Source organism: Mus pahari, chromosome 5 (assembly GCF_900095145.1).
Source record: "Mus pahari chromosome 5, PAHARI_EIJ_v1.1, whole genome shotgun sequence".
Lineage (NCBI taxonomy): Eukaryota > Metazoa > Chordata > Mammalia > Rodentia > Muridae > Mus > Mus pahari.
The window spans coordinates 70,231,283-70,251,591 of NC_034594.1; the positions used below are offsets into that span (position 1 = coordinate 70,231,283).

A 20,309-nucleotide genomic window follows, 5' to 3' on the forward strand; every position below is an offset into this window, starting at 1 on the left:
CCCGCGCCCCGCCGCCACCGCCGCTGCCGCCGCCACCGCCACCACCACCGCCACCGCCGCCCGGGCCCCTCGCCCACTGCCCGCGGCCTGCAGTGGCCGCCGCCCATGGATTTCACCTAGCGCCGGTGGTCATGGCGGCGCAGTGCTGCTGCCGCAAGGCGCCCGGCGCCGAAGCCGCGCCCGCCCGCCCGCCGCCGGAGCCGCCGCCCGCCCTGGACGTGGCCTCGGCCTCCAGCGCGCAGCTCTTCCGCCTCCGCCACCTGCAGCTGGGCCTGGAGCTGCGGCCCGAGGCGCGTGAGCTGGCCGGCTGCCTGGTGCTGGAACTGTGCGCGCTGCGGCCCGCGCCCCGCGCGCTCGTGCTCGACGCGCACCCGGCCTTGCGCCTACACTCGGTCTCGTTCCGCCGCGCCTCCGCCGTCTCCGAGTCGCCGTGCACCTTCGCCTTCCCTGCCCCGGGGTCGGGGCCCCCGCTGCCTGCCTTCGCCGATGCGCCTGGAGCGGAGTCTGCCGGCTGCCCGCTGGCCTTCAGGCTGGACCCGTTCACCGACTATGGCTCCTCTCTGACCGTCACACTGCCTCCCGAGGTGCAGGCGCACCAGCCCTTCCAGGTCATCCTACGCTACACCTCGACCGACGCCCCCGCCGTGAGTCCCACCCGGGTGGGCTTCTGGATTGTGGGTGGTCAACCGGGTTCTGAAGGCAGCCCTCGTTTCACTGCTGGGCCAGCTGCACCCTGCCCCTGGGACACCTGCAGAGAGCGAGGGGCAGCCTGGACCAAGAGTCTGCCCTAGGTGGCCGCAGTCATTCCCAGACGTTGCCTACAAGTTCTTCCAGTAGAGCCCCAGGTCCAGGCCCAATGGACAGTGGAGATATTCAACAATGTGTTTCTCAGGGGAAGGGGGAGAACGACAACTTCCCGTCTTGTTCCCATATCTGGGTACAAGAGCAGCTTTTGGTGGGGCTCTGCTAAGTCAGCTGTAAGAGTCCAGCATTGAGGGGTGTTCTGAGAGCACCTGATACAGAAGGGCCACCTTGTGACCTGTACCTTCAGAGGGCTTGAGGACACCCGGGTCTGTTCTCTGGAGGTGGAACGAGGGACAGTGGGTGACAGACAAGGCCTTGTGAGCTGTGAGGCGTGGCTTTGGGCTCCCCACACTGTATTGTGACATGCTGGGGCAGGTGTGCTCCACCTCCCAATAGACTGCACAGGGAAAGCTCAGGCTTTTCGCACAGGACACCCACCATCCCACAGGCCCCGATAGAAAAGCAAAGGATGTAAAGCCAGCGCTGGGGTAGCACGGGGCCAATGGGGTTGCAGAATGGCGCAGGACCTTTGACTCCTGAAGCACGGTTCCTCCCTCCGGCTCCCCAGGTAGGAGAGAGTGCTCATGTGACATCTACCATGGATACATAGTGCAGCAGCACTTCAGGGCCCTTGGAAGGTCCATCTGCCCCTGCCTGGGGAGCCCAAAGGAATAGGTCAGGAGCCACAAAGGGACAAGTTGACATCTGGGCAGAAAAAGACCAGATGGGATTCACATCTGTGGGCTTCCTGCACTCTTCTCATGAGTCTTGATTGGGGCCTGCCACCTCTTCCCAGAGTCCCTGCCCCTGCATGCCTGTAACTAGTCACTAGGGCTCAGCGGTCTGCCGGCTGTGGTAGTGTGAAGCCACTGCAGATGTTAGGCCTGCTTCTTAGCATGCCAGGTGAAAACTGATGAGTGAGGCACTTCCTGGCTGCCACTTGTGAATGTGTGCTGTGTGTGTTTGTTCTGCCATTAACAGCAGAGGGATGGGAATGGAGCCCTCATTGCCGCACTAGATGAGGCCAGGGGACAGGAGGTTTTGATGTATGGGGGCTGTAGTTGCTCTGGACAGGGAAAGCTGCAGGGTCCTCAGAGTCTGGGTGGCTCCAGGGTAACAATGCTGATCCATGGAAGCAGACTGGCCTCTAACCGCAGGCACCTACTGTTGCGCATAAGCATTGAGAAGCTCAGTGCTCAGATCCTCATCTGCCCTGTGCCTTAGTGAGGATGCAGAGGGAGCCATCTAGGTTTCCCAGGAGGCCCTGACAGTGGATCCGACTCTAGGGGCAGCAGTTTGGAGGTGCTGCAGATTCTAGGGCCCCTCTGCACCCCAGGCCTTCATTCCCACCCCAGCAAGAACATTTTTTTTTTTATTGCCCTATAGAATCTGAAGTTGGTTAACCCATTCCTTATCCACCAATCAGCTGCCGTGCCCTGGGGGCAGGCGACTCTCACCTTTAGGGTAGTATTATTGGTGTCTGGAAAGGCGCCCTGCCCGCTGGAGCCAAGGCATGGTGGTGGAGTATAGGGCAAAAAGTAGATGGCACCTGAGGGTTCAGTGGAAGGGGAGATGGAAATGCTGCCGCTGAAGTGTAGCTGGTGTGAGAAGGGAGAGACTGAAGGACATTTGGAAGCCTGTCCTCCCCGAGTGGACCAGGAACCCACTGGCAACAGGATCTACTGCAAGAACGCTCCTCCATTCAGGTCCCTCGGCCCCAGACCTCTGGAGGCTGCATTTAAGTAGCTCCCCAGCCAAAAAAAAGAAAGCTACATCTGCAGGTTTGCTGTGGACGCAGACAGTGCTGGGAAGAGCTCCAGGAATGCTAACAGACACCTGACCAGCTCTCCATGGCGAGCAGCCCACCCAAGTCTGTGACCCAGTGACAGGCAGCCTCCTGGGTGTGGAGTCTGTGGGGGAAGGTATCAGACTCTGGATCTGTTGGGGTGGGAATTTCCCCCAGATCTGGCCTCTGTGGAGTAGGCACGCCCCCAGGTCTGTGAGACAAGGCATTACTCCCCAGTCTTGAGTCTTGGGGAAAGGCACATCTAGGGTCTATGCAGACAGCTCCCCAGATCCTGTGTTCTGTGTCATAGTCCTCTTCACCCCTGCCCCAGGTCTGGGGTCTGTGGGGACTGGCATTCCCACACAGCTTTGGGGTCTGAAAGTAGGCATCCTGTCTAGGTCTGGGATCTATTGGATGAATAGCTCCCCCACATACAAGGTCTGGGGCCTGGGGGGACAGGCAACCCTACCACACACTACCACCCCTCATCTGAGGTCTGGAGGTGTCAGCATGGGCTCTGTCCCCCATGATGACAGTCAGACTTGGGGGCACACACTTATCCACTCAGAGAAGTGTTCGGGTATTTTCTATCTATGGCGCCTAGAAGGATCTATGGGCCCTTGATAACCACAGTGAAAAAGTCACTTTGTTTTAGCAATCCTGTAGTGCTAGTAGAGGGCAGTGTGGGGGCAGACATCGCTTTGTGGCAGGAGCTCCTCTGTGGGGGCGGGAGCTGACCTGGTCATCTGAAGATTCAAAATGTCTCAACAGCTACGCTGGGAAAGAGGTTGGCTAGGCCAGTGACCTTGGCCCTGAGAGGGCAGGCTGAAGGAGGGTGAGAGAAATCACTGCAAATTGCTCTTTGCTGCAGCCCTTCCCTCTAGGCAGTGGCCTCAGAGGCCCTCCCCTTGACACTCCTGTCATACCAGAGCATATCTAGTCTCCATTCTACCCCCACAGCACGAGGACTGATTCCCTCTACACTAATGTAAGGAAGCTCTGGGTTCCCATAGTTCCCTGTATTCAACCCAGGTGTTCTGACCATTCCTCCGTGTCCCTTTGGAAGTTCGGCTCATACCGTGGCGGGCATTTTCCTATTTCCCCAGGCAGCACGATATCATGGGTGGGCCAGCTCCAGACATGTGACCTCCCGTCTGGAACAAGGCTGGCGTCAGGCACACACAAACTAGATTAACAGTTCCTGCAGGAGGAGGGGAGTGAGTGTGCCAGGTGGGCAGGTGATGGTTGCAGGAGCAGATGTGGGTCTGTAACAAAACAGCAAGGTCCCTTCCCAACGCCTTGTCCCCAGGTTCTGCACCTAGAGCCCTGGGTTAGGTGACAGTATCTGCCTGTGTTTCACCTTGCCTACAGATCTGGTGGCTGGACCCAGAGCTGACCTATGGCAATGCCAAGCCGTTCGTCTTCACCCAGGGACACTCTGTGTGCAACCGCTCCTTCTTCCCGTGCTTCGACACGCCCGCGGTCAAGTGCACCTACTCAGCCGTTGTCAAGGTCAGGACCGTGGCTGGGGTTGTTTCTGCCTCCTTTGGCCATTGTCCGGGGCTGGAGCTTACAGCAGGCCTGCAGATGGGCTCTGGCCGCCCACTTCTATATTCCTCTCCCCTGCCTAGACTGGGATCCCAGCCGCTTAGTGGGACAGTCATGCAGAGAATCAAAGACGGGCCTTATGGAGGCCAGGAGAAGGGACCAGGGTACAGCACTGAGCAAGAGATGCTGCCTGATGATTGGTTTCCAAGGCCTCTAGACCTTCAGGAACTTGGGGGATGTTCTTGAGTTATAGCCAAAGCACGGCAGCCTTCAACTGGAGCAGATTTAGGGCTCTAGTGTGTGGCCCTCTGGAGGGGACAGGGTTCCTTGACCCAACCTGTAAGACTAATAAGAACCTGGGGACTTCCTCCTGGATATGGATGGAGTTCGCTGACCTGGGTTGCGGTGGTCACTCCTGGGGGATGGAGGGCTCCCTGATGGGACCATAAGGTCCCCTGTCACAGACAAGGGGGTGTCCTCTGACCTGAGTTGTGGCTCCCTTTCCTGGGAGGTGATTGTGTGGTGGAGTGCCAGTCCTCAGCCTAGCCCATTGCAGGCCCCCTTAGGGGTACAGGTGCTGATGAGTGCGACCCGGAGCGTGTACGTGGAAGAGGAAGGCCTCTACCACTTCCACATGGAGCACCCAGTACCCGCCTACCTCGTAGCCCTTGTGGCCGGAGACCTCAAGCCAGCAGACATTGGGCCCAGGTAAGGCCTGTCTGCACCCTGCTACACTGTTCTGGGCCCCTGAGCCCCAGGAAGGGCCCAGAAGGCTACAGACCATGCACATGCCTACTGTGCCTCTGCACCCACTGTCCTCAGACATAAACTAACTGACCCATCCAGTGTCCTGCCTGGCTGGTCAGCACTCCCGGGGCTACCACACAACCAGATGTGCCCTCCTGTCCTTCCCAGTTCCTTCATTCCCCTACCTGTTGTGGGAAGGAGCCCATCCAGGGAGCAGGGCCAGACAAGGCAGAGGGAGATCCCCGGAGTAGGTAAGGTCGGGCTTTTCAGCCTCAGTCCACCTTCTCTGCCTTGTGACAGGAGCCGTGTGTGGGCCGAGCCATGCCTCCTGCCCACAGCCACCAGCAAGCTATCGGGTGCAGTGGAACAGTGGCTGAGTGCAGCAGAGCGGTTATATGGACCATACATGTGGGGCAGGTATGTCTGTCCACTCCTTTTCCTGGCTGGCTATATACTCTTTCCCCCAGAGAAGATGTAGGGCTAGATCGGGACCTCTTTGTCTGAGTTCCCTGTCCTCTGTCTCCTGGAGAGGAAGGGGACTGCAGGGCTGGGTTGCCATCCCAGGTGAAGCATACATGTGTAGGCTTGGCGAGCCATGGTCAGAACCCCTCCATTCCTTACCTTGCACCTATGGGCACAGATATGACATCGTCTTCCTGCCGCCCTCCTTCCCCATCGTGGCCATGGAGAACCCCTGCCTCACTTTCATCATCTCCTCCATCCTTGAGAGTGACGAGTTCCTGGTGATCGATGTCATCCATGAGGTAGCCCACAGCTGGTTCGGCAATGCTGTCACCAACGCTACTTGGGAGGAGATGTGGCTGAGTGAGGGCCTGGCCACCTATGCACAGCGCCGCATCACCACGGAGACCTATGGTATTGTCTGAGGGCAGCTACAGCAGGGGTAAAGGCCTTGAACCCTCTTAGGCACTAATTGCAAGGGGCGCAGGGCCCTGCCTAGCCTCCAGCTTGACAGCACCTCTCCGTGTCTAGGGTTGGGTGGTGAGTAGAGAGCGGCAACTCCGCTGCAGGGCCTCCAGCCTCCCTGACCTCCGCCTTTACTCTGACTCCACTCAGGGGCTGCCTTCACCTGCCTGGAGACAGCCTTCCGCTTAGATGCCCTGCACAGGCAGATGCGGCTCCTTGGGGAAGATAGCCCTGTTAGCAAGCTGCAGGTCAAGCTAGAACCAGGTACTCTCTGCTCCAGGGTCACCCTGGGAACCCATGCATGGCATCCCCACACCCTCCTTCCTGCTGCTCACTGCCTTGCCAGGGCTTCTCTACCTCACCGTGCCTGAATTCCTTCCAAGGCCAGCCTGGGTATCCACAGCGCCCAGGAAAACCTCTCGGGTGCCTCCACCTCCCACAGTCCCACAGGGTCTGAGAACTGGTTTCCATGGAGTAGAGCAAACTCCATCTGTGTACCCAGGATGCTGATACTCATGTGAGGGACTGTGGCCCTCCCCGTTGTTGCCCACTCCTCAGTTCTAGATTACCACCTCAGCCCCGCCATGCAGGACATGTGTGTCCAGCAGCATCCCAGACAAGGTGTTTCCCTTCAGGAGTGAATCCCAGTCACTTGATGAACCTGTTCACCTATGAGAAGGGCTACTGTTTCGTGTACTACCTGTCCCAGCTCTGTGGCGATCCCCAGCGCTTTGATGACTTTCTCCGAGTAAGTATATCGGCCCCACCACCTCCTGTCCAAAACTTCCAGCTGGCAGAGTTGTCCTTCTCAGAGGAGAAGGGGACCTGGGAGCCAGATTGGGACATGACCTGCTGAGGTACTGTCCCCTCCATCTCCTACCCTTTCAGCAGGGCCTGGAGGTCACCTGGACTGTGATGCACGTCTTTAGAAGACGTCCCATGGTGCCAACCCTGCTCTGCCAGGGCTAGACCTCCCCAGCCTTCCATCCCTGCTAAGGTCTTGCCCCTCATCCACAGGCCTATGTGGAGAAATACAAATTCACCAGTGTGGTGGCCCAGGACCTGCTGGACTCCTTCCTGAGCTTCTTCCCTGAACTGAAGGAGCAGAGCGTGGACTGTCGGGCAGGTGAGTCTGTCACCCACCGCTGCACTGTGCGGGGTCTAGGTCCGGATGCCGCGAGAGTAAAGAGGAGTCTGTACCTCCAGTCTAAAGGATCATAGCAGGGCAAGAGGGGCAGGGGCTTCCTGGAGGAGGTGGCCCCTGGGCTAAGCAGGCCAAGCTAAGCAGCCAGTAGGGAAGGGTTGTAAAAAGAGCCATGCAAAGTTCCTAGAGGAGGATGAGCAAGGAAGGTGAGGGCATTAGCCCTAGAACTGGCTGACCCTGCTTGTGCATAGTAGGGGCCTCCCAGGGATCTGAGGGCTTAGAGACCAAAGGAAGCACTGGAGGAGCTATCCTTGGAAAAATAGAGTTTGCTAGAGGGCTTCAAAGTCTAGGAATGGTGACCCTAAGTTTTAGAAGGTGTATTAAGAGCTCCGTGGGGCTGGTGGGGTCCTCAGAGCCTGCATACTTCACGGAACAGAACAGTGCAGAGCCTTCTCCACCCCATTGATATAATCAGGACAGGCATGTAGCAGGTGGAGATCCCTTGGTCACCAACCCAAGCTTTCTGGCCTCCCTGTGCCCTTCAGAGGAGCCCTTTCCAGTGGTTCCAAGGGAAAGGCACAAACTTCTAGGGAACTGCTCGTAGTCTTTGAGGACCCTGGGTCCTAGAAGAGATCACCTGCCCAGGGATACCTTTTGGGCTTGGAGTCTCCCTGGCAGGCTGCTCTGGTGGGCCCTCCCCAAACCTAGGCAGGGACCCCAGGCCTGGTCTTCCTGCAGGGCTGGAGTTCGAGCGCTGGCTCAATGCCACAGGCCCACCACTGGCTGAGCCAGACCTGTCACAGGGGTCCAGCCTAACCCGGCCTGTGGAAGCCCTTTTCCAGCTGTGGACTGCAGAGCCCCTGGAGCAGGCGGCAGCTTCAGCCAGTGCCATTGACATCTCCAAGTGGAGGACCTTCCAGACAGCACTCTTCCTGGACCGGCTGCTAGACGGATCCCCGTTGCCCCAGGGTGGGTCCCATGGTCAACAGGGTAGCCTGGGAAAGGGATGTGGCTCCAGCCCAGCCCTGACCTGCCCACCACCCCACAGAGGTGGTGATGAGCCTGTCCAAGTGCTACTCATCCCTGCTGGACTCCATGAACGCTGAGATCCGCATCCGCTGGCTGCAGATTGTCGTCCGAAATGACTACTACCCTGATCTTCACAGGGTCCGCCGTTTCCTGGAGAGCCAGGTGCAACTACATGCCTAGGCATGACTGGGGGGGGGGGGGGGAGGGAACAGCATCCCCACTCCTTGCCCAGCCCTTATAGCCCAAACTCTGAGACAGCCTAGAGGGAGAGGGGAGGGTAAGACGGATGGCGGCACTGTAGCATGTGAGTCCAGGCAAAGCCATCCTGAGCATCTGGGGCGCATCTGGATCTGAGTGGTGGAGGGTGCACAGGGAGCCTGCTACCTTGACGCAGTGCCTTCCCGCAGATGTCACGCATGTACACCATCCCACTGTACGAGGACCTCTGCACTGGTGCCCTCAAGTCCTTCGCTCTAGAGGTCTTCTACCAGACCCAGGGTCGGCTGCATCCCAACTTGCGCAGAACCATCCAGCAGATCCTGTCCCAGGGGCTAGGCCCCAGTGCCGAGCCGAGTGCAGAGCCCAGCACGGAACTGGGCGGTGCTGAGGCAGACACAAACCCAGACTCGCCAGCCCTGCTGCTCGGGGACGAGGCTCCCAGCAGCACCATCTCTCTCAGGGACGTCAATGTGTCTGCCTAGCCTTGATGGTGACTGACCCTCGACCTCCCAGACACCACGATTGTGCCTTTAGTGGTCCGGGCCGCCATGACTGCGCCTTGGCTCTGGCCACGAGCTCTGCCCGGGACCATAAACCCCTCCCATTGGCTCCAGGCCAGGGGCATGGGGAAAAGGATCTGTGTCCATTGATGCTCGTGGACCAGGGCCCACCCTGTCCCTGCTCTCTTGCACTGCGGGCCCCAGGGATGGCCTATACGCACTATGCCTCCTGTTTCAACACTGACAGCCATGCCTCACCCTGGAAGCCAGCATCTGCTGACACTGCCCTGGGGACAGTGACCCCAGCAGTCCCACAGCAACAACCACAATGTGCCTTACGTGTGCCAGAGACCCAGGATGCACGGTCCTGGAAATGTGCTTTCCTGCAGAGCCCTGTGTCTGGCCCCTGGGCTGGAAGGCCTTGCTTGAGGGACAGAAGACAGAGGGGCAAGGACACAGGCATTCCATCGGTGTGGGGGCAGGAGACAGAGGGAGAGGCTAGACCTCTCAAGCAGGCCTGTCTCTGCACTAGGAGTCCAGGCCCCCAGAGGTACAGGGAAGGATGGCCTGTCCTTGTGGCCACCTGGGTACCATTGGTGCTCTCTGAGCCTGCCTGCTAGGAGAGACCTCAGGCTGTGAGCTTCAGCCTGGAACTGCAGCAGGAACCATGGTGACTGTCCCATTAAATCTCCACTCTGCAGATCTGACCTCCCTTCCCGTCTGTCACTACCCTGTCTTTTGTACCTACCCAGCTGTCCGGGGTAGGGCTGGAAGAGATGAGAATGGGTCATGGAATCATGGTCATAGCCTGTCCCAATAGACAGACCTAAATAGAGGTGGGAGCCTAACCCTGAAGGCTCAGATGGGGACGGGGCGGCAGGGGGAGGCAGGGAGAAGGTGGCTCCTTGTTATTCTTAGCTCCTCAATCAGACCTTCAGGGCCCTAAAAAAGGATGTTTGTCACCCTCATCTGGACTTTAGTCTCTGTGACTCTGACCACACCTCTGCCTCTTATCACTGGGGCACCCAGGCCTCCAATACTAGAGTTCAATAGAGATCTGCGTTACAGGGATTCATGAGAAATGCTGAGCCTGGACTCCAGCCCGGCGAGCTGTGAGATCAGACGCCTCCGCTAAAGGGAAGCTCTCTGTGTCACATGGGGCCACTGCTTGTGGTTGCTCAAAGACAAGCTGGTGACAGAGCCATCGTTGGGACTATTTGGTACTCTGTGGCCTCCAACTTTGGCAGTGTGCTGTGGCATGTCTTTTTTGTCACAAGCCACTGCCAGACTCAGTCACGGTCAGCTTCATACATGGTTACAGGGAATGGGAAGATGAGTAACTTGAAGCCTCCACCCACCATCACCCACTATCCAGCTCCAGTCACTGAGTGTCCCATTCACCTTCCTTCTCAGGAACCTCCCCTCAGCACAGACAGTCGAGCATCCCATAATCATACACCCCAAATGAGTCCAGGACTTAGGGTCACCTCTCCTTTGACAGTGTACGTGCATAGTGCCCACACGGCCCTGTCCTAGGCTCCAGACTACTCAAACCATCTCTCCGAACCAGCACAGGGCAGAGAGGACACCTGCAGAGACACCTGCAGGAGAGGAAGGTTACTATTCTCTATTGAAACAGTATCTGATAGAAAGAAACAAGGAGTGGCTTGTTGTCTTAGGCCATGGTGGTAGTAGGAAAGGCTCAGTCAGTGGCATCAGGGGCTTGCTGAGATCTTTCGGCACAAGACAGCAGAGAGCAGTTCAGAGCTACAGGCAAATATGACTGGAAGGCCAACCCCTAGGGACCTATTTTTACCAGCCAGGCTCTATCTCCTAAAGGCTTCATAGCCTTCAAAATAGCACCATAAACTTGACGGCCAAGTGTTACACCTCAGAGCCTGCACTGGGGGTGAGAGGTATTTTCCAACTTAAAGTATAACAGGCAGCTAGAGGGTGCATGGCCAAGAATCCTGTGTACTTCATTCAGCTTTGCTCTCTCTGGCCCAAGGGTCACCCTCCAGAGAGCCCACACCTGAAGACATCCGTACAGCCTTTTTCAATAGCAGAGTCTCTCTCAACTGTCCAGCCAAGACTGCTTTTGAGTGTGTCATCCCCAACTCATCCTTTGATGATACAAGTTGACACCTTTGTGGACTCCCAGAGCATTGCTTCTAGACACACCAGCTGTACCCACAATGCCCTCCCAGAGCGTTGCTTCTAGACACACCAGCTGTACCCACAATGCCCTCCAACCACTGCTAAGATCTGTATAACATCAGAAATGACTTCCAGATATTGCTACCTAGGTTTAGGCCATGGTGGCAGGAAAGAAGGTTCTAGGTTGGATGCCTGTCTAGAATGCCCTCCTTGCTGTCGCCCGGCTCTGGCTCTGCATGCCATTAGAGGTCCTGAGGAGCACATTTTCAGCCACATCCTTGTTCCTGATCTCCACCTGAGCCCTTTCTCCAGCTGGCAAAGCTGGACTGCCTTAGAGTTGCTTCCCTGTAACATCTTGCTGGGGCAGCCTGTAGCAGCCATGTACAGCCAGTGTTTCCAGTTTCCTCCACTATACCTACCCTACCCTTCCACTGTCTGCATTGTGAGCCTAAGCGGGTGCTTTGCTCTCATCCCATGGCAAACCAACATTTCAAATCCCAACATTTGCTGCTACCCACAGCCTACCCCTGTCAATACCACATGCCCAGTGTCCTGTTGGGCAGCACCCCTCCTGGGGGTCTTATGCATAGAGGCCAACTTACACCCCAACCACAGTGGTCAGATCCACAAAGGGATGGTGGGGGTATGTTGTCCTCCTCCTGCCTGGGGAAACCAAGGAATCTGTACCAATGAAGGGGATTTTAAGTGTTTCCAGGCAGTGTGCTAAGGATTAAAAGACATGGAGGGAGTATTGCCTCTAGTGCAAACTCTTGAGGGTCATGTCCCATTTCTACTCCCATAAACTACCCTGGCCTGTGCATAGGAGTATTTAGCAAATAGTATGAGTTACCATCAGAGGTTAAACAGTTAGAGGCTGAGGTAGAACAGTTAGGGGATATCTACATTTCAAGAAAGTAGGGATGAATTAGGTAGGCACATGGTATCTATGAAGCTGTGGGTAAAGATAAAAACAAAACTGGACAGGGGACCTGGAGAGGTGGCTCAGTGGTTAAGAGCACTGGCTGGTCTTCCTGCAGACCCAGGTTCCATTCCGAAGTCAACATAGCTATTTGCAACTTTCTGTAACTGCTGTCCCAGTAGATTGGATACTGTCTTCTAACCTCTGTGGGTACCAGGCATGTGTAGTGCAGCGATGTTTACACAGGCCAAACACTCACACATAAACTATTTTTTAAACATTGTCAGAGGCCAGGGTCCAGATAGAAGAGACAGGAATCCACAGAAACCTGAAGCTCCTGAGGCAGTGGTGTGAGCAGACAGTGGGTCTTCAGGTAATCCCTGTTACCAAGAGCCTTTACCTGGCTCTTTGGAGCCCAACTAATGTTTGCTGGGACCCTTTCTAAAGGCCATGTCTGGTGCCGTCTGGAATGGCCATTAGTTCTCTCCTTCACAAAGACTTGGAAAGTGTTCTGTAGAACTTCCAGCATAAAGACAGGGCACAACTGAGATCACCTACTGGTTAATGCCAACATCATAAAGGACAATGTGAAACAATCCAAGCTTGCACTGAAGACACAGCTAGAGAACACTGGTAGAGAACGTCAGAGCAGACAGCTCAGACATAACGGGAGAGGGTGTAAATAGACTACATCAATAGGAACAAGCCCTGTGAATCAAACAGTAATGGCAGTAATGTAAACGCCAGACACTTTGGACATTCCCAATTAATGTTTCATATTCAGCACACTGGGATTCACGATTGCGTTTTCATATTCTATATATTGCACTCACGCGTTACCTTCTCATGCCCCCTTCTCCACCAATGAATTTCCTCCCACTCCCTCCCTTCTCCGTTCCCCTCTTCCCTTCCTTCTTTAGTCTGAATGTTAGAGAAAGTGTTTTGTCTGAGCCTGGTTTCTTTTTATTCTATATATGTGAGTGTTTGTCTACATGTATGCAGGTCATCTGTAAGAGCAGACAGTCTTCTTAACCACTGAGCCATCTCTCCTGCAAACCATCCCCCCATCTTATTTCTGTTGACATGATAATCTCTCCTTCTATCAAATTTCTTATCAAGGGCATAGTGTCATAATTCTCTGTGACTGAATAATACCCCACTATATTTATTTACCATGTTTCCTTTATCCATTCATCTACTGATGGACATCTAAGCTAATGCCATATCCTGGTTGTAGTGAGCCGTGTGATAATAAACAGACATACAGGGATCTCTGTTGTAGACTGCCTTAGAGTCACTCTGATACAAGCCCAGAAGTGGTTTAGCTTCATCATATGGTAGTTGTATTTTTAATTTTGGGGAGAACTTCCACATTGCCTTCCATAGTAGCTGCACTAGTCTATATTACTCCAGCAATTTTTGTTTCATTCATTATATTAGCATTCTGAATGATAGAATCTCAGTGTAGGGAGTTGTTTCTTAGATTTAACAGCTGCATGTGTCAATATAGTTTTTAATCTGAATGTCCCTGATGTCTATGGATGTTGAGATTTTTGTGTATTTATTGGTCATTTGTGGGGTTTATTACATATATGTATTTGTGTGTGTGCATGAATGTGTGCCATTGGTGTGGGGGAGGTCAGAGAATAATTTGTGGGAATAGGCTCTCTCCTTCTGCTGTGTGGGTTCCATGGATCAAACTCAGGTCTTCAGACCTCGTGGGAAGCGTTTTTACCTGCCAAGCTATCTCACCGGCCCCTGTATTTATTCTTTTGAGAACTTTCTATTGAATTTCCTTGCGTATTTAGTAATCAGATGATTTGAGTGAAATTTGGTATATCTATTCTTTTGAGGTTTGTCTTAGTTAGGATGTCATTGCTGTGAAGAGACACCATGACCAAGGCAACTCTTATAACGGACAATATTTCATTGTGGTTGGCTTACAGGCTCAGAGGTTCAGTCCAGTATTATCATGAGAGCCTCTAGGCAGACTTAGTGCTGGGAAGAACCTGAGAAGCCTACACTTTGATCCGAAGGCGATCCGAATGAGACTACCTTCTGCAGGAAGCCAGGAGGAGGCTCTCTTCTACACTGGGCAGAGCCTGAGCATAGATGCCTCAAAGCCCACCCCTACAGTGACACACTTCCTCCAACAAGGCCACACCCCCATCAACAAGGCCACACCTCCTAATAGTGCCACTCCCTGGGCCAAGCATATTCAAATCACCACAGGCTTCTTTATAGATGCTAGATAATAATCTCTTGTGGAGATAGTACAGTTGGCAAAACCTTTTTTCTGCTCTAAGCTATCTCAAGCTGTTTCCTTTGCTATACAAAAGCTTTTTAATTTTGCTCAAGTCCATCTCTCATTCTTGTTGTTTCATGGGCCATTGGCATCTTTTTTCAGAACTTTTTTTTTTTTAATTTTTTTTTTTTTGCCTGTGCATATATCTTGAAGGGGTTTTCTCTTGCAGTATAAAAGTTCCAAGTCTTATATTTAAGTCTTTGATCCATTTTGTTTTTTGTAGAAGGCAAGAGAGAGTGATCTAATTTCATTCTCTTACATATGGATATCCATTTGATGAAAGGCTGTCTTTTTCAGTATATATTTTGAGCACCTTGGTCAAAAATCAGATGTCTTGGCAGACCAGATGGCTCGGCAGGTAAAAGTGCTTGCTATGTAAAGCAGGCATCCTAGTTTCAGTCAATCCCCAGAATTCCTCTACAGGTGAAGGGAGAGAACTAACTTCACAAAGTTATCTGTCTTAGTTAGGGTTTTACTAACTAAGACACCATGGCCAAGGCAACTCTTATAAGGACAACATTTAATTGTGGCTGGCTTACAAGTTCAGAGGTTCAGTCCATTATCATCAAGGCAGGAGCATGGCAGCATCCAGGCAGGCATGATACAGGAGGAGCTGAGAGTTCTATATCTTCATTTGGAGGCTGCTAGCAAAATACTGGCTTCCAGGCAGCTGGGATGAGGGTCATAAAGCCCACACCCACACTGACACACCTACTCCAACAGGACCACACCTTCTAATAGTGCCACTGCCTGGAACAAGCATATACAAACCATCATATTTTCTTCTGAACTTCATACATGTATATCATGGCAAGCATGTGTGTGCATGCACACTGAGCACACACATGCAAAGACGGGAGCAGAGAGAGGGGAGACTGTTGTGTTTTTAATCAGAACATAGCTGAATGGGTTTATTTTTAGGTCCTTTGTTCTATTCTACTGGTCTCAGAGTCTGTTTGTGCCACTACCATGCTGGCTTTTCTACTATGACTATGTAGTATGTATAATTTACTACATAGTATGTATAATTTAAAATCAGTGATACCACTACCTTTGCTGTTTCTTATCAGGATATTTAATATCATATGAATTTAAGGTTTATTTTCTATTTTGTGAAGAATGCCCTTGGGATTTTGATGGGAATGACATTAAATCTATCAGCCATTTTGGCAATAGGGCCATATTAAAATTATTTAAGCTGAAATTTTTGTCAGAATGTTCACAGTGAAGAGAGCACACTAGACTGGCAAGGCTAGCACTCCTTCTTGGCTTTTGCTTCAGTTCCTATTTCCAGGTTCCTGCCCTGGGCTTGAGTTCCTGCCCTGTGTTCCCTCAGTGACAGACAGTATCCTGGTTGGTTTTTTGTCAACTTTGACCCAGACTTCGACATATCTGGGAAGAAGGAGCATTAAATTAGAAAGATCCCACCACAAGATGGGCCTGAAGGCAAGTATGTGGGGTATTATCTGGATTAAACATTGATGTAAGGGGGTCCATCTCACTGGGGGTAGTGCTGTCCCTGGCTAGGAGGTCCTAGGCAGCAGAAGACAGGCTGAGCAAAGCAGTAAGCAGTACTCCTTCATGGACTCCACTTAGTTCCTGTCTTGAGTTCCTGCCCTGACTTTTTTCAGTGATAGACTATGATGTGGAGGTGTAAGCAAAACAAATCCTTTCTTCCCCAAGTTGCTTGCAGTCATGGTGTCTTGTCACAGCAATAGAAATCCTAAGAGTTACCTGAAATTATAAGATGAAATAAAACCTTTCTTCCCCAAGTTGCTTCTGTTTCATCACAACAATAGAAACCCTAAGACAGAAATTGGTACCAGAAGTGGGGTATTGTTATGACAGATCTGACCATGTGATTTTGGAAGGAGTATGAAGTTTAGGCTGGGAAAGCTATTGAGTGCTCATAGCTTAATGGATTTCTGTGAGATCTTGGAAGATGATGCTTACAGTGGTGCAGGTAACAGAGCCTGGCTTACGACATTTCAGAGGGAAGTAAAAGCTCTACCAGGGAAGTTAAAGTGATATTTTGAATTGAAAATGTGTGCTTCTGGTTAGCTTGTGCTGAAGAATTGCCTGTGACTAAAATGAATCCTTTGCTTTGCTGGGAAATTAGTGGTGATTGAGAAGAGATCAGTGCCATTAAGGTGAAATCGTGTGGGAGTATTTCCTAGAATTATTACACATAAGCTGTGCTCCAAGGGGAGGCCAAAGCTGCATCTCCTGATAACAGTTGAACTTGGTAATAGGTGAGAATCACCCAAGCCATCTGGTTTGGAAGACATGAAGGAGTCATGTAGAGCAGCTGAGGCTTGGCACTGTGTGGCAGGGTAAGAATCACAGACGAGAGCCCAGGAGAGGCTATTGTTGAGGAGTCCAGTTACAGTGGAGACCCTTGAGTATGGACGATACCAGACCCATGGGATGATCACAAGAGACAGCAGCAACTGTAGAGAGGAGCTGGCTTGAGACTATGCAACATGCTTTGTACAGTATGGATGGTGGAGCTGGAGAGATGGCTCCTTAGGGCCTCAGGTCCTTTAGAGACCAGAAGATTGTCCTGGAAATCTGACACTGAGCTTGACACTGTTGGACCTCAGTTTTGCTTTAATTTGTGACTGTGTCCTGATCCTTCCCTCTGGGAGCAAAAAAAAAATTGTTGTTGTTGTTGTTTTGTGGTTTTTGTTTTTTTTTTTTATGGGAGCCCACAGTTATGTGATCTTGAGTATTTTAGAGAAATTTTCAAATTTTAGAAAGACTTTTGACTATTTTAAAGAGACAATGGACTTTTAAGTGATGGAAAGTTTTAAAGCCTGTGGAACTTTTAAAGTTATTTGTGTTTTATATGGTATTAAAAATTAATACAGGGGCTGGTGAGATGGCTCAGTGGGTAAGAGCACCCGACTGCTCTTCCAAAGGTCCTGAGTTCAAATCCCAGCAACCACATGGTGGCTCATAACCATCTGTAACAAGATCTGATGCCCTCTTCTGTAATGTCTGAAGACAGCTACAGAGTAATTACATATAATAAATAAATAAAGCTTTTAAAAAAAAATTAATACAAATCTTGGGGATGAACAGAAAAGGAAAGGTTACAGTAGAATGCTAACATGTTTGTGTGCTAGGTTGATAAAGGATCAATTGTCCTGGGTGATTTTTTTTTCCTCAGCTTGATAAAAGCTAAAGTCATTTGGGAAGAAGAAATCTTGATTGGAAAAAAAATATCTCCATAAAATTAGCCCATAACAAAATCCATGGGGTGTTTTCTGGGTTGATTGATGTTGAATGGCTCTCTGTGGGTGGGGTCACCCTTAGGCTGTAGGCCTTTGTTCTATAAAATACTAGGCTGAGCAAGCCAGCAAGAAGCACTCCTTGGTGGCCTCTGCATTAGTCTCTGTCATGCTTTGGTTCCTGCCCTAACTTCCCTCAGAGACAGAGGCAGGGCAACCAGGCTGTATTCATTTTAAGAATGTAAGGTGTCGCTCAGAGAGGCGGTGTTACTTACCTGAGGTGCACAGATGGCATGTGCTACCGTTGGCCATTACCTGGAAGTATATGAAGAAACAATCCCTTCCCTCCTCAAGTTGCTTTGGTTGTGGTGCTTTACCGTAGGAATGGAAGGCCGACGGAGGATAACTTGCTTGGGTTGCTGCCTCTCTCCAAAGCTGCCATGTCCTTCCTACCCTCTCCACTCCCAAGTCATGGACCGCTCGCTCCCTCTGTCTGAAGTGCAGGTTCTTCATTCACAAGATGGGAGAATAACTATCTCTGGGGCTCAGATGGATCAGAGGCTCAGCATGCCAACACTCTCTGACCCTTGATGCCCTTGGGATCTGGGATCTGCCCAGGTGGGCCTTTCCTCACTCTCCTCAGGGTAGGCTGCAGGGAAGATAGGGTCCCTGTTCAAACACTGACTAGAACGGTTCCTCTAGCTCGAGGCTGTCTGTTGAGGAAGAAGAGAAATCCAAGTTTCCAGAACCTCGGCCCCACTCACTGCACCCTAAATGAGACAATTCCACAAAAGAGCAATTCATACTTGGCTGCCAGTCACCCTCCATAGTCCAGGACCACAGCATGCACTACTGCTCAAGACCCACGAATCTCCCTTCACTACCTGTACCCTGAAAAATGCCGGGGGAGTTGGCCCCAGAGTGTTTCTCTAGACACATGAGCTAGGTTCCCTAAAATGCCTGCCAGGCTCCCATCACCTCTTATGCTTGGAGGAATCTAGGGTATGCATGGTGGCAGCTAGTCCTATGGCTCAGGACCTGATAACATGGGTGACCCTCAAAATCCATACCTGCCTACTACTACTACTACTACTACTACTACTACTACTACTACTAAGTCCCTTGTAGGGACCAGAAGTAAGGTCTTTCTCAGAGACAAGGCACCAGGCCCATGCAGGTTGCTGGGTGTGATCTGTTCCTGTTCACATGCCTGAAGTGCCTTACATTTCCGATCTGAGCATGTAACTCTGTATATGGCTACCCCAAGTTCACATCAGTATGCTTTTACACTGTTCAGTCTCATGAGCTTCCTAAACTGATGGTGTGTTTGTCTTCCAGTCTTGCAGGACCTGCTAAATTCTGTCTCTCCTGACACACAGCTTCTAACATTTGCTGGTGTAAACGTGCCATTCTGTCCCGTGTGGTCCCCTTTCTTCCTCTCCAGTGCTGGAGCTACAGGCAGTTGTACCACACACAGCTACAGCTTTGTCCTCCCTTCAGTGTGCTCCTTTTAGGAACCCAAGCCTCTCTACTAAAGCTTCAGACACTGCAAAGGGCTTGTCCTCGACCCCAATGCCAAGTGTGATATATATTCTTAGTTTCCAAGAGTGCTGACTCCCTTCATTCACTCCTACAATCGCAATACTCTGTGACAACAGACCTTGCCATCTGAGGTGGGTCACAAAACACGGTGGCATGCACATCTGCCTTCTCGTGAAGTTTCCTCTGGCAACAACCTGCCCTCATATAATCAGCCTGTGCAAAGCTGAATTATGAAGGCCACATCGTGAGGAAGTCAGGCTTCCCGTGAATTAGGAGTGGGTCCCCTAGCCCCAGGCAAGCATGCAGATGTGTTCAGCCCTAGTCCCACATTTTTACTGTATGTTCTTAAAGACCTGAAATCAGAACCACAAATGGCCTGCCACCAGTCTCCAACCAGAGGAAGCTCCGGAACAATGCTGGTTGTTACGTTATAGATGATACAAGCAGAATACCTGCACATCTCCAAAGACGCCAACATTTTCAACAGAACAATTCCAACTAAAGTGAACATATCCCCAATGGGCTCCAACTTGAGGTGATTTTGCCTGATCAGCCAGATCACTTAGCACTATGACTGTCCCCACCAGGCTCTCAGTACCTTGGTCTTTGTCTTCTGGCATGGCACCATGTGATTGCAAGCTGACTTCAGCAGTTGGAAGTACTCCAACTGCACATGTTGGCACTCAGAGGCTTGGATGGGATACCTGCCTTTATATTTTCTGCACATCACACCAGGAAGGTCTTGGCCAACTCCAGGCTGCAGTGTGTGTGCATGCCCAAGTGCTTTTTCATTTACAACTCCATTTTAGTGCCCATGAGGCACTTTTGAGGACTGAGAAATGTGATACAAAGCATGTGACTGGCCCTGGGCTCTGTGAGTGGGCAGTGAGGTTAAGTTTTTAGGAAACAGGTCAAAGTACATTGCACCTTGTTTGAGACCCAGTCTCTTACTGGGATCTGAGGCTTGCTGGATTAGATTAGGCTGGGTTAGCATCAAGCATAGAGGTCCTAATCCATGTCTTTCCAGCCAGGGATTATTATAAGAGCATTGTGGTAGTTTGAATAAAAATGGCCCCCACAGGGAGTGGCACACTATTGCCTTGTTGGTGTAGGTATGGCCTCACTGGAGAAAGTATGTAACTAGGGGTGAGCTTTGAGATTTCAGATGCTCAAACTAGGCCCAGTGTCTCTTTCTCTTCATGCTGCCTGTGGATCCAGATGTAGAAACCTCTGTTACAGGCTGAAGAGATGGCTCAGCGGTTAAGAACACTGACTGCTCTTCAGAAGGTCCCAAGTTCAAACCCCAGCAACCACATGGTGGCTCACATCCATCCGTAATGAGATCTGACTGCCAGCCGGGCGTGGTGGCGCACGCCTTTAATCCCAGCACTTGGGAGGCAGAGGCAGGCGGATTTCTGAGTTCGAGGCCAGCCTGGTCTACAGAGTGAG

At 51.8% G+C, this 20,309-nt stretch overlaps 1 protein-coding gene across 1 annotated transcript; it reads left to right on the forward strand.

Moving 5' to 3' along the window:
* On the forward strand, positions 1 to 9,672 carry Rnpepl1 (arginyl aminopeptidase like 1). Its single transcript, XM_021197586.1, has 11 exons — positions 1 to 644; positions 3,962 to 4,102; positions 4,695 to 4,846; positions 5,186 to 5,302; positions 5,526 to 5,761; positions 5,963 to 6,076; positions 6,448 to 6,560; positions 6,830 to 6,938; positions 7,695 to 7,925; positions 8,005 to 8,147; positions 8,393 to 9,672. The coding sequence occupies exons 1-11, from the start codon at positions 132 to 134 to the stop codon at positions 8,684 to 8,686; spliced, it is 2,163 nt and encodes a 720-aa protein (XP_021053245.1). The 5' UTR covers positions 1 to 131; the 3' UTR covers positions 8,687 to 9,672.
* Positions 9,673 to 20,309: the final 10,637 nt, after the last annotated feature.

Excerpts from the sequence above, each read along its gene's own strand:
- Rnpepl1 (XM_021197586.1), top strand. The coding sequence starts at position 132 with ATGGCGGCGCAGTGCTGCTGCCGCAAGGCGCCCGGCGCCGAAGCCGCG. Across the intron at positions 5,762-5,962 it reads CATCACCACGGAGACCTATG|GGGCTGCCTTCACCTGCCTG; the intron begins GTATTGTCTGAG and ends GACTCCACTCAG. Across the intron at positions 7,926-8,004 it reads CGGATCCCCGTTGCCCCAGG|AGGTGGTGATGAGCCTGTCC; the intron begins GTGGGTCCCATG and ends ACCACCCCACAG.